The sequence below is a fragment of the Saccostrea cucullata genome, unplaced genomic scaffold (genome assembly GCF_032062105.1).
Source record: "Saccostrea cucullata isolate Sc308-1 unplaced genomic scaffold, CSIRO_AGI_Scuc_v1 ctg9746, whole genome shotgun sequence".
Taxonomy (NCBI): Eukaryota; Metazoa; Mollusca; class Bivalvia; order Ostreida; family Ostreidae; genus Saccostrea; species Saccostrea cuccullata.
Window position 1 is genome coordinate 10,950 of NW_026924340.1, and position 12,835 is coordinate 23,784.

General features: G+C 32.9%; 2 protein-coding genes across 2 annotated transcripts; both read left to right on the forward strand.

Moving 5' to 3' along the window:
• Positions 1-854: 854 nt before the first annotated feature.
• Positions 855-7,868, forward strand: LOC134266244 (XK-related protein 9-like). The gene is made up of 3 exons (XM_062748468.1): positions 855-1,433; positions 1,823-2,034; positions 7,009-7,868. The coding sequence occupies exons 1-3, from the start codon at positions 1,141-1,143 to the stop codon at positions 7,866-7,868; spliced, it is 1,365 nt and encodes a 454-aa protein (XP_062604452.1). The 5' UTR covers positions 855-1,140.
• Positions 7,869-11,594: 3,726 nt separating this feature from the next.
• Positions 11,595-12,831, forward strand: LOC134266245 (uncharacterized; the record flags this gene model as incomplete). Its single annotated transcript, XM_062748469.1, has 2 exons — positions 11,595-12,293; positions 12,690-12,831. Coding segments are annotated over exons 1-2 (510 nt in total), but the record flags the coding sequence as incomplete, so codon positions are not given.
• Between the last annotated feature and the right edge of the window lie 4 nt (positions 12,832-12,835).

Below are 12,835 nucleotides of genomic sequence, written 5' to 3' on the forward strand. Positions count from 1 at the left end.
TATTTATGTTCACAAGCAAGATGCTAGTAATTATGTTGACAAGCTACTTACTTATGTCAACGTGCGACTTAGTTATGTGAACATGCGAGTTATATTTTTACATACAAGATATTTATGTCAACATGCAAGATAATAAATTGCATATCAACTTACATATCTTGCATGTTGACATAATTATCTTGCATGTTGACATATATAAGTCGCACGTTGACTTAATTATCTTGCATGTTCACATAAATAAGTTGCATGTTGACATAAATAAGTTGCATGTCTACATAATTATGTTGCATCTTGCATCCATAATGTCAGATACAGGCGCTTAGAGTTAGTAATTTTCCCATATTCAATTCATAGTTTTATATAAGATTGGTAACTTGCATTTCAACATAATTAACTTGCATGTTGACATAAATATTTTGCATGTCTACATAATTTTGTTGCATGTTAACATAATTTATCTTGCATGTAAGGGGCAGAAATATGCCACCATAGATTTTCATAGCAATATGCTATTCGTTTAAACCCCTGAGTTCCAGCAATTATCTGCTTCAGATATTTTATAGTACTTTCGTTTTCCCTCTATTTCCTATAGAAGAACCATATATATAGACTCAAGACCAAAATATTTAGTCTCTACGGATCTCTCTGAGATTAATATGTATATTTCCAGAAAGTATTCTTTATGTTTCTACGGATATCAATGATATTAAGTACACGGTATATTTCCAGATAGTATTCTTTTTGTTTATATAATTAAATGCATTGCAATTAAGATATTTATAGAATCGTTGAAGATACGCGCCCTAGTGCGTCTCCGATCATGTTGGTTTTTGTCGTGTTCTATTGGGTATTTAGGCTTAATTATGTATTGACACGATTGATCTAGAAACAGGACTTGCAATTGTGTGTTCCCTACGATTTTTCCTGGAAGTAACTAGGTGGGACGGTACGTGTTCTGAGAATTTGAAACGTGGGAGAGAATTCTTCAGTTCGAACCAATACAAAGAAATGGAGAATCACCAGAACTGTACATCTAAGTGATATAAACTGATCAGCGTAAAGGTGGATTTGAAGTGACAAGACAATTAGCTGATCAACATATGGTGGATATTGAAGAAGTGTGTCTGAAACCGGTCGTGAATGGACACCATGACAAATCAGTTGTATCCATTTACTTGCATGGACTTGTGTTTGAACGTCTTTTCTGTGTTTTTATTTTGCGTTGATGTCTTTACGGACATTTGGTTGGCTAAAAGCTATTACGAAGATGGAATGACGTTAGAGTGCATTTTGACGGCATCTGTTGTTGTTGCTGCATTTATAGTAACTGGAATTTTAGGTTCGATCTGGCTTAGGGATAAATCTGATCCGAAACGTCCTCCCCGGCCTTTCATTTTATTGATTTTGACGTTTCCATTTGCTACCATAGAGAGGTAGATTTGACTTGATGTCATTTGAAATGAGTATGGAATATAATGTAAATGAAAAACATACAATTTGTGTCCTTTTAAAGTATATTTACTGTGCAATAATTTTATAGATCTAACTGGAAATACATGTACCAGTAATCTTCAGTCACATTTTTGAGTCATATTGAAAGCCCGGTAGATTGGTGCTTACTATAAATTGATATCGGATAAGCCAATTTACTAGTATGGAAAAGTAAAAATTTGAAATTAGAAATGTACACGACAAACAATTATTTGTCATAATGATTATAGAAATAAGCTACGTAAATAGAAACTCTTTTTAATAGGGCACTGGAAAAAATATCATCCCTGTTTTTTACACATTGAAATTAATTCTTTTTTTTATTTTGCAGTAATATAACATACATATATCATGGCTACAAAAGCAGAAAGAAGGGAAGTGACCGCCATTTTAGAGAAATGATCAACAGCAATATGAATGCGACTCTACTAAGAATGTTTGATGCCTTTATTGAATCCGCTCCCCAACTACTTCTACAGGTGTACCTCATTCTCAAAGAACAAGAAAATCTCAAAGACTGTGAAGATATGTCGATTCGTAGTCGTAAGTTTTTCCCCAGATTTTATGAAAGCTGCAAATTAACCCCCCCCCCAGTACAGTAAATTCAAATTAACAACAAGATAGCAACCTTATAAGATAACGCAATCATTTCAGAAGTCATTTAGTAAGCTGTCACTTTCACGATATTTCTATAAAGTTATATTTTTTTTCTTTGATAGATACTAGTATCGATAAAAGTGTTCATTGATAAATTTTATATTGAAATATTTCAATTATTTCAAGTAGTTTTTCTCAAAATTAGACACGTAACACGGAATGTTGACACTGCATTACCAAACACAGACTTCCTGTGTATTGTTATGACATCCTGAGTATTGGGGGTCTCCAGGTCAATAACACCACTGTTACTTAGACCACTCCCCCTCCTCAGGTAACCCTACGGTAAAAAAGATGGCCGGGTCTCTAATTCCCACATAAGTTGTAAATAAGTCACTATCGCAATGCAGAGTTGTCGATGTGACGTCATTTAGTAAAACGTGAGGCAGATCAAGTAATGTTTTCTCAACGAAAAATGTTTTCTATAATTTAATAAAATATTATTTACATATACTCTATTAGCCATTAACTTGGATTCAATATCTTCTTCACGATTTTATTAATATATTTTCTGTATATTTAAGGAATCACTGTCTAGTGAGTATAGTATGCCAGTGCATCAACGATAGTGGGAAACATGGATAATTTGCTGGTCGAAGCCCGTTATACATAAATTATTCCATATTTCCCACTACCGCTGATGTGCCTGACATACTATACTAAATAGACAGTGATTCCTTATATTTCCATTTCATTGTGAAATAAATTGTAGATTTAGATTTTAAAAATGTAGACATAGATTTAAATTACACGAGGACTTTCATACCAATTTCAATAGTCAACGACCACTGACGTCAAACACAAAGGGAGCCGTACGAGATTTACATGCATATTTGACCTCCTTAGCGTCAGACACAGATGTGCACGAGATTTGCATGCATATAAGGCCTCCTTAGGTCCTGATCTACCGACCTGCCTAATTTACATTCCGGTAGAATTATTAAGAAATCAATTCCGATTTCCAATTGAAGCCCAATACCTCTTAAATAGCCATATTACGGTATAAATATATATCAGTGCAGGTGAATTATCGGCGCATATGGTATTTTTTGGTAAAATCTTTTTTAGATTGAAAGTATGTTTCTTTGGGTGTTCTCTCATCAGATTTTAGTATAATATCCATGTACGTCTTGAACAAACAAGCGAGCCATGCGTCATTTTTCAGCGTCATGCATTGCTGTATTGATGTAATATGCTTGGTATCTGTAATTGTACGTATTGCATTTAAAAATTGCAAATTGTCAATAGTTTCCATGGAAACAGGGGAAAAGTGAAAATTCTTTGACTTTGATTTTTTAAATCAAAGTACTGATACGAGTTGATAGTTGTTCAAGCTTAGCTAATGGGTGTTGTTTTAGTGATGAAAAAATGAAAGTCTTGTCCAGTTCGGGGCGACATACCTATTGCTTGCAATAGCAAACTTTCTAGTTTTATATTAAGATCAAAATATTTGTCAAAAGTGTACTGTCAAACAGATGGCTGTATAAAATTATAAAGCTGCGTTAAGTCATGCGCAGTCGAATTATACTTGGCCTCGTTAATTGATACAGTAACTGCCTTGTACATGTATTTGTATGCAAGTACATCGGAGGGTAATGTGGGGGTCTTAATAAATCGATCTAGTGTAAGGGCATACATTAAATGGATCATAGTAAGATTTTAACAATCAAATCTAGAAGTATTAAGGTATATGAAAAGTGCAGCGATCCTGATGAAATCTTGAAAATAATTTAATTATAACTGTCAATTTTCCATGATTTTGTCTAGCACAAAATACAGCATTCGGCCATACATATAGGATTTTAACAATGAAATTGCAGAACCTAACTAGAGATTGGATCGCGGCACTTTTCAGAAACTACAATGCGTGTTGAAAATATTTATAAACTGAACTTTTAATTTTAACATGTTTATGTCCTTCACCAGTGAAAGAAGATGGGTGAGCAAAGCGGGCAGAATGCCTATAGCGTCGGATATTAAGAAAACATATTCAATGTGTGAATTGAGTATTTAAATTAAATTTTAATTATTAAAATTTATGAAATTATGAGGGAAAAACTTTTCTTAGAGAAAAAAAAATATCGTAAAAAAAAATTCTTTATAAAAATATAAGATGATATTCGTGGGATTCGAACCCTAGCAATAAAAATCGGACGTATCATACTGCTAAAATGAGACTAACATACCAACAATTATGCTACATGGCTCATGATGATTCATGATCATTTAAATCATGTTTGTTATATGACCCTTGTCTAAATGGACTTGAATTTTTTTCGGAAAGATGCGAATGTTTTGTCATGAAAATGTACTTTTAAGGTATAGTGGGTCTTCGCTCAATGTTTTTGTAAACCAAAAAATGTATATCTTATTGCAAACTTTTAGGATTATCTTTCATAAAAATGGAGTGAAGACCCACTCATTTTGAAAAATTTTGTTAAAGTTTGAGAAAATGATTGTTTTTGTTCTTTTTAGTGTGTGTAACTTTTTCATGGGCAAATATTTTCAGTCTTAGTGAGATTTTCGTAAATTGTAAAGATTTGACATTAAGCATACTTTAATATTAGATGAAATATCAAATAAAATTTGGATATAATTGAGATTAAAATTTTCACTTCTTATCAGTCGCACTATAGGCACTTCGTCCGCCTTACCCTCCCATCTTCTTTATAGGTAACCTTCAAACTGCATGTTAATGTGCTAAAATCACATGACAACTCTAAATATCAAATCTAATTGTCCTCAATATGTAGTTATGAACTATAATTACAATTATCCGATATACCGGTAAATAATGTACTAAAATAATTGCCATCCCGTTTATGAATACATTTTTAATCACAAAAATTGTCGATATTTCCACTGCGCACCTCAACTGTTGTGCGTATGAAAAAAACTTTAAAATTGGCCATAAATATTGAACGGTAAGGGCTAGGGCTTCAAATATGTAATCCTTGTGAGAGGACCCTACATTGGATATTTAGATCTTTGATCCTTTGACCTACTTTTAAAAACAAATTTTGTCCATAACTTTTGAAGGCTTAAGGCTAGTGTTTTGATACTTTATATATTTAATCCTTGTGACAAGACCTTTCATTTGATATCAAGAACTTTGATCCTTTGACCTTGACCTTGGAGTTTAACCTACTTTCTAATTTTGTTAACCTTTGTCATAACTTTTTAACGGTTGGGCTATGACGTCAACACTTCACACATGTATCCTTGTGACAACTTTGACCCTTGGACCTTGAAGTTTGACCTACATTTCAAACTCTTATCCATGGCCATAACTTTTGAACAGGTGGTGCTACGGCTTTCATATTTTACAGTAGTATTTCCAATGCGAAGATCCTACTTTGAGTACCAATATATTAAATTTGCGTTTAAGATAAGTTTAAAATTTGCTCTGTTGCCATACGGGGGCATCAGTGTTCACAAACACATCTTGTTTCTTTTTAATACCAACAATTAAGGTTTCGTCAAAGGCCAACATGTTCAAAAATTTATTTTTACGATAGCCCCAAAACTATATGAGGTATAAAGTTAAAACTTTTACAGTTTATCAATTTTTCGTTGATTAACAGATGGAAAGTATCACTTGATAAAAAAATACTTGGAAAACATATTGAGAAAAATTCTTCTTTAAAATGCATATATTTTCAAAAAATACACCTAATTAATTCCGTGCTCTTAGTGAAAACCATCATTGCAGAAACAAAATATGTTTATCAATGAAGGGCAAGTTGGACTTGGATAGTCTCTGGAAAGTTGTTTTCCTTGTTTATTTTGTCCAAATGTTAAGACTTGAAAGTGAAAGTACATTGCAAATGGAGGATTCTGTAAGGGTCTTGTCTTTATACATGTCATGCTTTCCATAACAGCCTTTCAGAGACCATTCACGTCCAACTTGCCCTTCAATGATAAACATATATTATTTCTGCAATGATGGTTTTCAAAAAAGGACAGAATAAAGCAGGTGCGGTTTTTTTTAAATATGCACATTTTCTGATACAATTTTTCTCCAAAAAAAATCTTATTTAAAACATTTGTTATCAAGTGATACTGTCTATCTATTAATCAATGATATATTTATAAACTGTAAAAGTTTTGACTTTATACCACACACAGTTTTGGAGCTATTGTAAAAATAATTTTTTAGACATGTTGACCTTTGACGAAACCTTAACAATTTTTTATATAAACAAATCAAAATTCTGTTGTCACGTACTTGTACATATTTTAACAGTTTTGTAGGTCACCTAAGTAAAATCAGGGTCATAGTTTCTGGTGCTAGGGTGGGGCTATATAAATGCATCAATTCTTTGAAAATCTCCTCTGCCCCTGGATTTTAAGCAGATGAACTATCTATAAAGCTATGATCTTTCAGAATTATGAATTTCAAGGCCCTTGGGTCAAGGGCACAATAGAGGGGGGATCTAATTATATACTGAAAAAGAACGAATGCTTTGAAATCTGCTCCTTGGTATAAATCAACATTTATGAGGAGTAAAGGTGCCTTTTCCGTAATTGTGAAATGTGTAAACCTAGGGTCAGGGGTTCATGTGGAGTGGGAACTCAACAAATTATTGCTGAATATTAATGATACGTTAAAATGCATTTTTTGTCCCCCTACTCTACTCATGAGTATTAAGTAACCATATTAAGCAGGCTAAGTGTAATGTTATGATTAGCTATGGTGCCTCTTTCAAAATGTTGAATGTCATGGCCTCTGATAAAAAAAAGGAACCAAATTCAATGGATGGAAAGTTGTTGCATATTGCTCAGGTGACCTATAAGGCCAATGGGCCTCTTGTTTTTTCTTTTATTTTAGCTGCAGCATATTACAGTTTTCTTTTATAGTTTCAGATATAATTCGACTGTTAACAGTTCTCTCCTCTTGGATATCTGTCGCATGGTCTGCGACTGCTTTTTATCGAGCTCATCGTCTGGAGAATGACAGTGCTGTGCACAAAACCCGGCTAAAAACAGTCTTTGCTGCGATGGGATATTTCCTCTGGAGAGCGTTTGAAATAGGACCACGAGTAATGGCATTAGTAATGATGTTTCTCATGAACGGCATCATATTTGCAATAACATTGACCTTTCATTGGATTGTTATGGTCACATGGTCAATTGCGACGAAAATAAGGCCATACTTGAAAACCCATCAAAACGTTATCTTTAGTTTATTCGTTGGATTTGTGCAGATTTTTTCTTTCATGAATGTCAGTCGCTTTAAATTTCCAGACCATGCTGTGATAATCAATCCCGTTGACTCCTCGGTTCATGCTGAGGAAGTCAATCCCCTTGAATCTTCAGATCATGCTGAGGAAGTCAATCGCCTTGAATCTTCAGATCATGCTGAGGAAGTCAATCCCCTTGAATCTTCGGATCATGCTGAGGAAGTCAATCCCCTTGAATCTTCAGATCATGCTGAGGAAGTCAATCCCGTTAAATCTTCATGTCTTGCTAAGAAAGTCAATCCCCATGACGATTGCTATCCCATTAAACCTCGACATCATGCCCTTCTATATTATTTGTTTGTTTACACTGAAAATATTGTCATACTTATTTTATGGATTTTGGTTAAAAATAACTCCTTTTGTCCGTGGATTTATCACGGGTCAATTGGCATTGTTTGTAGTGGACTTATTTGTAATATAGTTTTTATGATATCATATTATAAAGTCTGTCACCCAACAACATCCATTTGTGAATAAATGTTATAGAAGGTACGGTATTTTCTTGTTTGCTTCATTTACCCAGAAGGATCTGTCGTGGTTTCATAATCACTTGATTTTACTCAGGTGTTGCTTCCCACGATATAAGTTTAAAGGCTGGTTTACACTATGCATCTTGACACATGCATCTTAACCCATACTTCAATTTTGCTTCATGCATCTTCTTATTTACACTATGTGTTTTGATGCATGCATCTTTATCATTGTTTAGAATACGTATTTGTAAAGATGAAATCTATCTACTTGAAATATATCAATACCTTCAAATTTCTTTTCCAGATTTATTTTAGCTGAACAAATAATTCTTAATTCCTTTTAATGATAATTCTTAGAAGATATAATTCATATTTTTTGGGACTATATGGAGGAAAATAAGGCTTATGATTCAATCTAAACTCTAACCTTTCTTTTCATTGGTCAAGTCCATGCATCTTGAAGCACGGAATAGAACAAGTTCTATTTGATCGTTCAAGATGCAACACCCATTTAATTTGACACAAGGGGCTATTACAATGTGAATCTTGACACATGCATCCAAGATGTATAGTGTAAACCGGCCTTAAGGTATTGAAGTGAAAATTCTTATTCATAACTTGTTTATTTCATGCCATTAAGCTTTTTAAGATATTCTATATAAGTCAGTTAAAGTAAATGAATGCATTGGTAGAGAGATTAAAGACTCAAAAATTAATACCATTAGACTTGTGAAAAAGTTAGCATAATTATCGAAGATAGATCTATATAGGTCTAAATATTGTAATACCTTAAATAACTCAAACTAAATAAAAGGTCCATAAAACACGTGTGTTTGCATGCTTATTTTCAAACAACTTGTTACGGAGTACATACCTCTGAAAATTAGACAGTCAAAATTTAACAAAGACAAGTATGGCCAAAAACATAACAAATTTAGCTTTAAATTTATGAAAATAAAAAAAAATATTATTTGCCAAGAAATTCCTTTCAAGATTTTCCCTGTAAAAATTATTTCAAAACTTATGATGAAGCTGCCCACTGCATTCAGAAAAAAAAAATCAAAAAATATTTTAATGTTGATGAAAATGTTCAACTTACTTATTTACCTGTAATTTTTTCGTAAGATATATTTAATATTATAGCTATGGTTAACTGAAACACATGTTCAATCTCCCATGGTCACCACGCATTTAACATGCACAGTAATTTGTATTGATTATATAGAGCCGAAAGCGAGGCTAAGAACTGTGTCGACCAATTTACTCCGAAGATATTCAACAGAAAACATGCATAAACATCCGCCACAAATAGTGCATGTCATTTTCTCCTGAATGGATCTAATTTTTATAATTTGAAATGTAAGTAAATGTAATGATAAAGTAATCTGATTTTGAGTATTAGATTTCGTTCAAAGAAACACTAAATTATAAGGAACGGGGCATTCATGTCCTATGGACATATTTCTAGTTAATTTCAAATATACCAAAAAACTTTGCCGATTCTTATCTGCATGAAGAGTGATAAACCTCTTGAGCATTATTACTTTTGTGTGTTTAAAACATAATCGTAACTTTATATTTTGAGAACCTTGTGTAATTGAAATCTTGATTTTATCTAACCTGTAGAAGAATCATCTCTACACTGCATACTAAAGAGTAGGGATGTGCGATTTTATCGGTATGCCGGTATATCGCGATTTGTTGTTGCATGATACGTATCGTGATACGGAGACCTAAATACCGGTATTTAGGTACATATTACAAAGTCCAGAAATTGTTCATTTATTCGTTCTATCTTTCATATTACAATTATAGAAAGTCTAGAAATGTTAAAAAAGGTTGAAAAGAACGGCATCTTACCATCCAAACATGGTTAATTTAATGTACATAAAAATTTCAAAAAATGAAATTTTTTTTTTTTAGCATATTTTTTCAGAAAAATAATGACTATCCATTTAAAATCATTGTAATAATTGCTTGTAAAAATATCATGATATTATCATGATATTTTGGAAACAAAATCGTGATATATCACAATACGAAATTTTTGGCAATACCCATCCCTACTAAAGAGTTGTTATTGCGGGGGGGGGGGGGGGTGTCTGCAAGTGGAGTGATCTGCCCTTGGATCTAAATTGATGTCAAGCTACATTGTACCACCTATTATAAAATCTGTTATCAAATCATGCATTGTAAACATTTTAAAAGATGGATATAATTAAATGCACATTTTGTTGGAGTGTATTTTCTTCTCTGACGTAAACAGTAGAATGAGTGTTCATTATCTTTTTTTTTTTTTAAAAAAGGGGGGGGGGGGTAGTGACACTATCATATATTGAGAATGAAATAAGTAAATTCAATATTTAGGCCTTTGTGGAAAGAAAAATCCAAGATTCTTCACTGCTTTCTTACTGTGTGCATCTGAACAGAGACATATTAAAGATCATGCATCTGGAGACGATGAGTTGAACTGTGTTGTTTATGGACTATAGTCCATTTATGGAATAAACCAACCGCGAGATCGGAAAACAAATTAGAAAAATCATTTCTTTAGTGTTGCATGTATATATACTGATGTATACGATATGTTGTTTTAAAGAGTTTAGACTGATATATAACTTGTAGTTAGAGTTTCTGAGACATTAGAATGAGGTTTTCACGGAAGTTAGCACACCCATTCATACAACAGAACAATCCAAGGAAAAGGCGCGAAGATAGCTTGTTAGTGATATTTGGCGCGAAAAGAGCGATTCACCCCTTTTGTAGATTATAAATGGACTGTTCCAGTAGTATAGAAATGCAGAAAAAAGGATACACGGACATTTTGAAACTGCGAATCACTTGGAATAATATGTTTCGTGCAAAAAGAGTCAAGGAAGTAAAAACTGCGGTACTTTGCATCAGTAATATCATTCTTTTTTCTGAAAACTGTTTCTTTTAAAATGCAGGTAAAGAATTCCAATGTAAATCAGCTTGCACAAAATCTAGCTCTCTAGATATGATCGCACACTTTCGGATCTTGGAAATATCAATCCTTATACAGCCTGACGCCGTGACGTCAGGCAATAAGCATTTAAATGTTTCTGAAACAAATTAAAGCATTCACGATGGATTTAATTTCGCGGAAAAATATAAATCTCGAACATAGTGAAATTAAGTTCACCATTATCTAAATTCTAAAATAATAATTTTGATAGACATGTGATAACCATGGTGTACAAAATTAGAATTGGATCCGTAATAGCGTGAATCTTCCTGAATGCACCGTCAAAAGCAACTTATTGTCCAGGCCCGTAAAAAGTAATTCCATTTTAATATATTTGTTATTATTACTTTAGGAAGTACATTTAATAATTCTTAATAATAGATTTTATACGATTATTGATATGCAAATGCATGGCAACGACACCCAACAGAATATCATTTTTCATGTGAATGTGTTGTGCATATTGATTGTGATGACAGACAGAGTTTTGATTACACATCTTTTCCAATATACAAATATGTATTGAATATTTCCCCACAATATTCTTTAAGCATATAATGTCCTCGTTAGATCATGACTCCGTTAATTTTGGTATTATTAATAGTACTGCTAAAATTAAAACTGAGCAGGATAAAATACTTATATATTACACATACTGTGATTGCTCATTATGTACACTCATTTTTTACACTTTAATAGCATGTTAAGTACTTTAACCTATAAATAGAGCAAGTCATATGAAAACGTTTTGACTGCAATACAAGTTTTGGTTAAAGAATCGAAAACGAAAGTATGCAAAATAAATTTCCACTTTTACTTTGAAAGATTAAAATAAGAAATACATGCAATTTATTTTAATTTGTCACGTAAAATCAAACGATGAAGAAGTCAAAGAAGAAGAATTCTGAATCGGGAGAAGATGAAGTAGACAATATGGTTGGTTTTCGTGGAAAACAAAAATTTAATCATGATGAGAACAATACGACCGAAGACTTTGTCGATTTCGGTAGAACAACGACACAGAATGATCTGAGTGAAGACATTAAAGATGACCAAGCACCAAAGATAATGCATAATGCTGAGAAATATGGTGGGGAAGAGAGATGAAACGGCCACTCTTATCATTGATGAGAAAGACAACGCTGAGGATGACATTAATGATAGTCAACCGTATCCATTTACCATTTTGGACTTTCTTGTTGCTATAGTGTCTATAGTTGTGTTTGTGGCTGACATTATCACCGACATTCTCCTTGCTCTGGAATATAAGGATCACGGTAGAACTGCTGAGTGCGCACTTACGTCATCAGTGGTGGTTGCGTCATTCCTGGTGGCAGGGATACTTAGTACGATCTGGTATGTACAAGACGGAAATGGACCTAAAGGAGGAATACAGAGGACTCTCTTCCTCATAGTGGCTTTTCCGTTTGCTACTATTATAAGGTAAATCTTAATAAATATTATTAAATCTGATTTCTCAAAGTGATAGTTTTACAAATATCAAATAAGTAAACCCTTTCTTGTTTTATATGTACGTTTTATATCTTAGCTCGTTTTGTCCGTCTGTCCTTCATTTAATCCCTCCCATTTTTTAAAAATTCTTTTCCAAAGAATCTTTTCGATTGAATTTCAACAAAAGAATTTCAATTGGACAATATATTTTCAGGATTCTTTTATATACTAAAGCTACTAAAGAACTTTTAAATCATTTTGTATCTAGATGAAAATGTTTATTTTTTAAGAAGAGATATTTTAAGGTGATTCCTGCGAGTATTGTTACATTGAATATTTCTTCATGTCAAACTAATAATAAATAAATCCACTTCCAATTTCTTTCAGGAAAATTTCATACATCAAATATGGCTGCTTGAGTCGCAAATCTACCGATAAACATACACACTACAAAAGAATGATAAGGGACAGATCCGATGCCAAACTATTGTGTATGTTCGATGCCTTTGTGGAATCCGTTCCTCAAGTAATCA

Bases quoted from the DNA above. Each gene is read 5' to 3' on its own strand.
- LOC134266244 (XM_062748468.1), top strand. From the start codon at position 1,141: ATGGACACCATGACAAATCAGTTGTATCCATTTACTTGCATGGACTTG. The intron at 1,434-1,822 runs GTAGATTTGACT...TTTATTTTGCAG, and splicing joins CCATTTGCTACCATAGAGAG to TAATATAACATACATATATC. The intron at 2,035-7,008 runs GTAAGTTTTTCC...TTTCTTTTATAG, and splicing joins AGATATGTCGATTCGTAGTC to TTTCAGATATAATTCGACTG.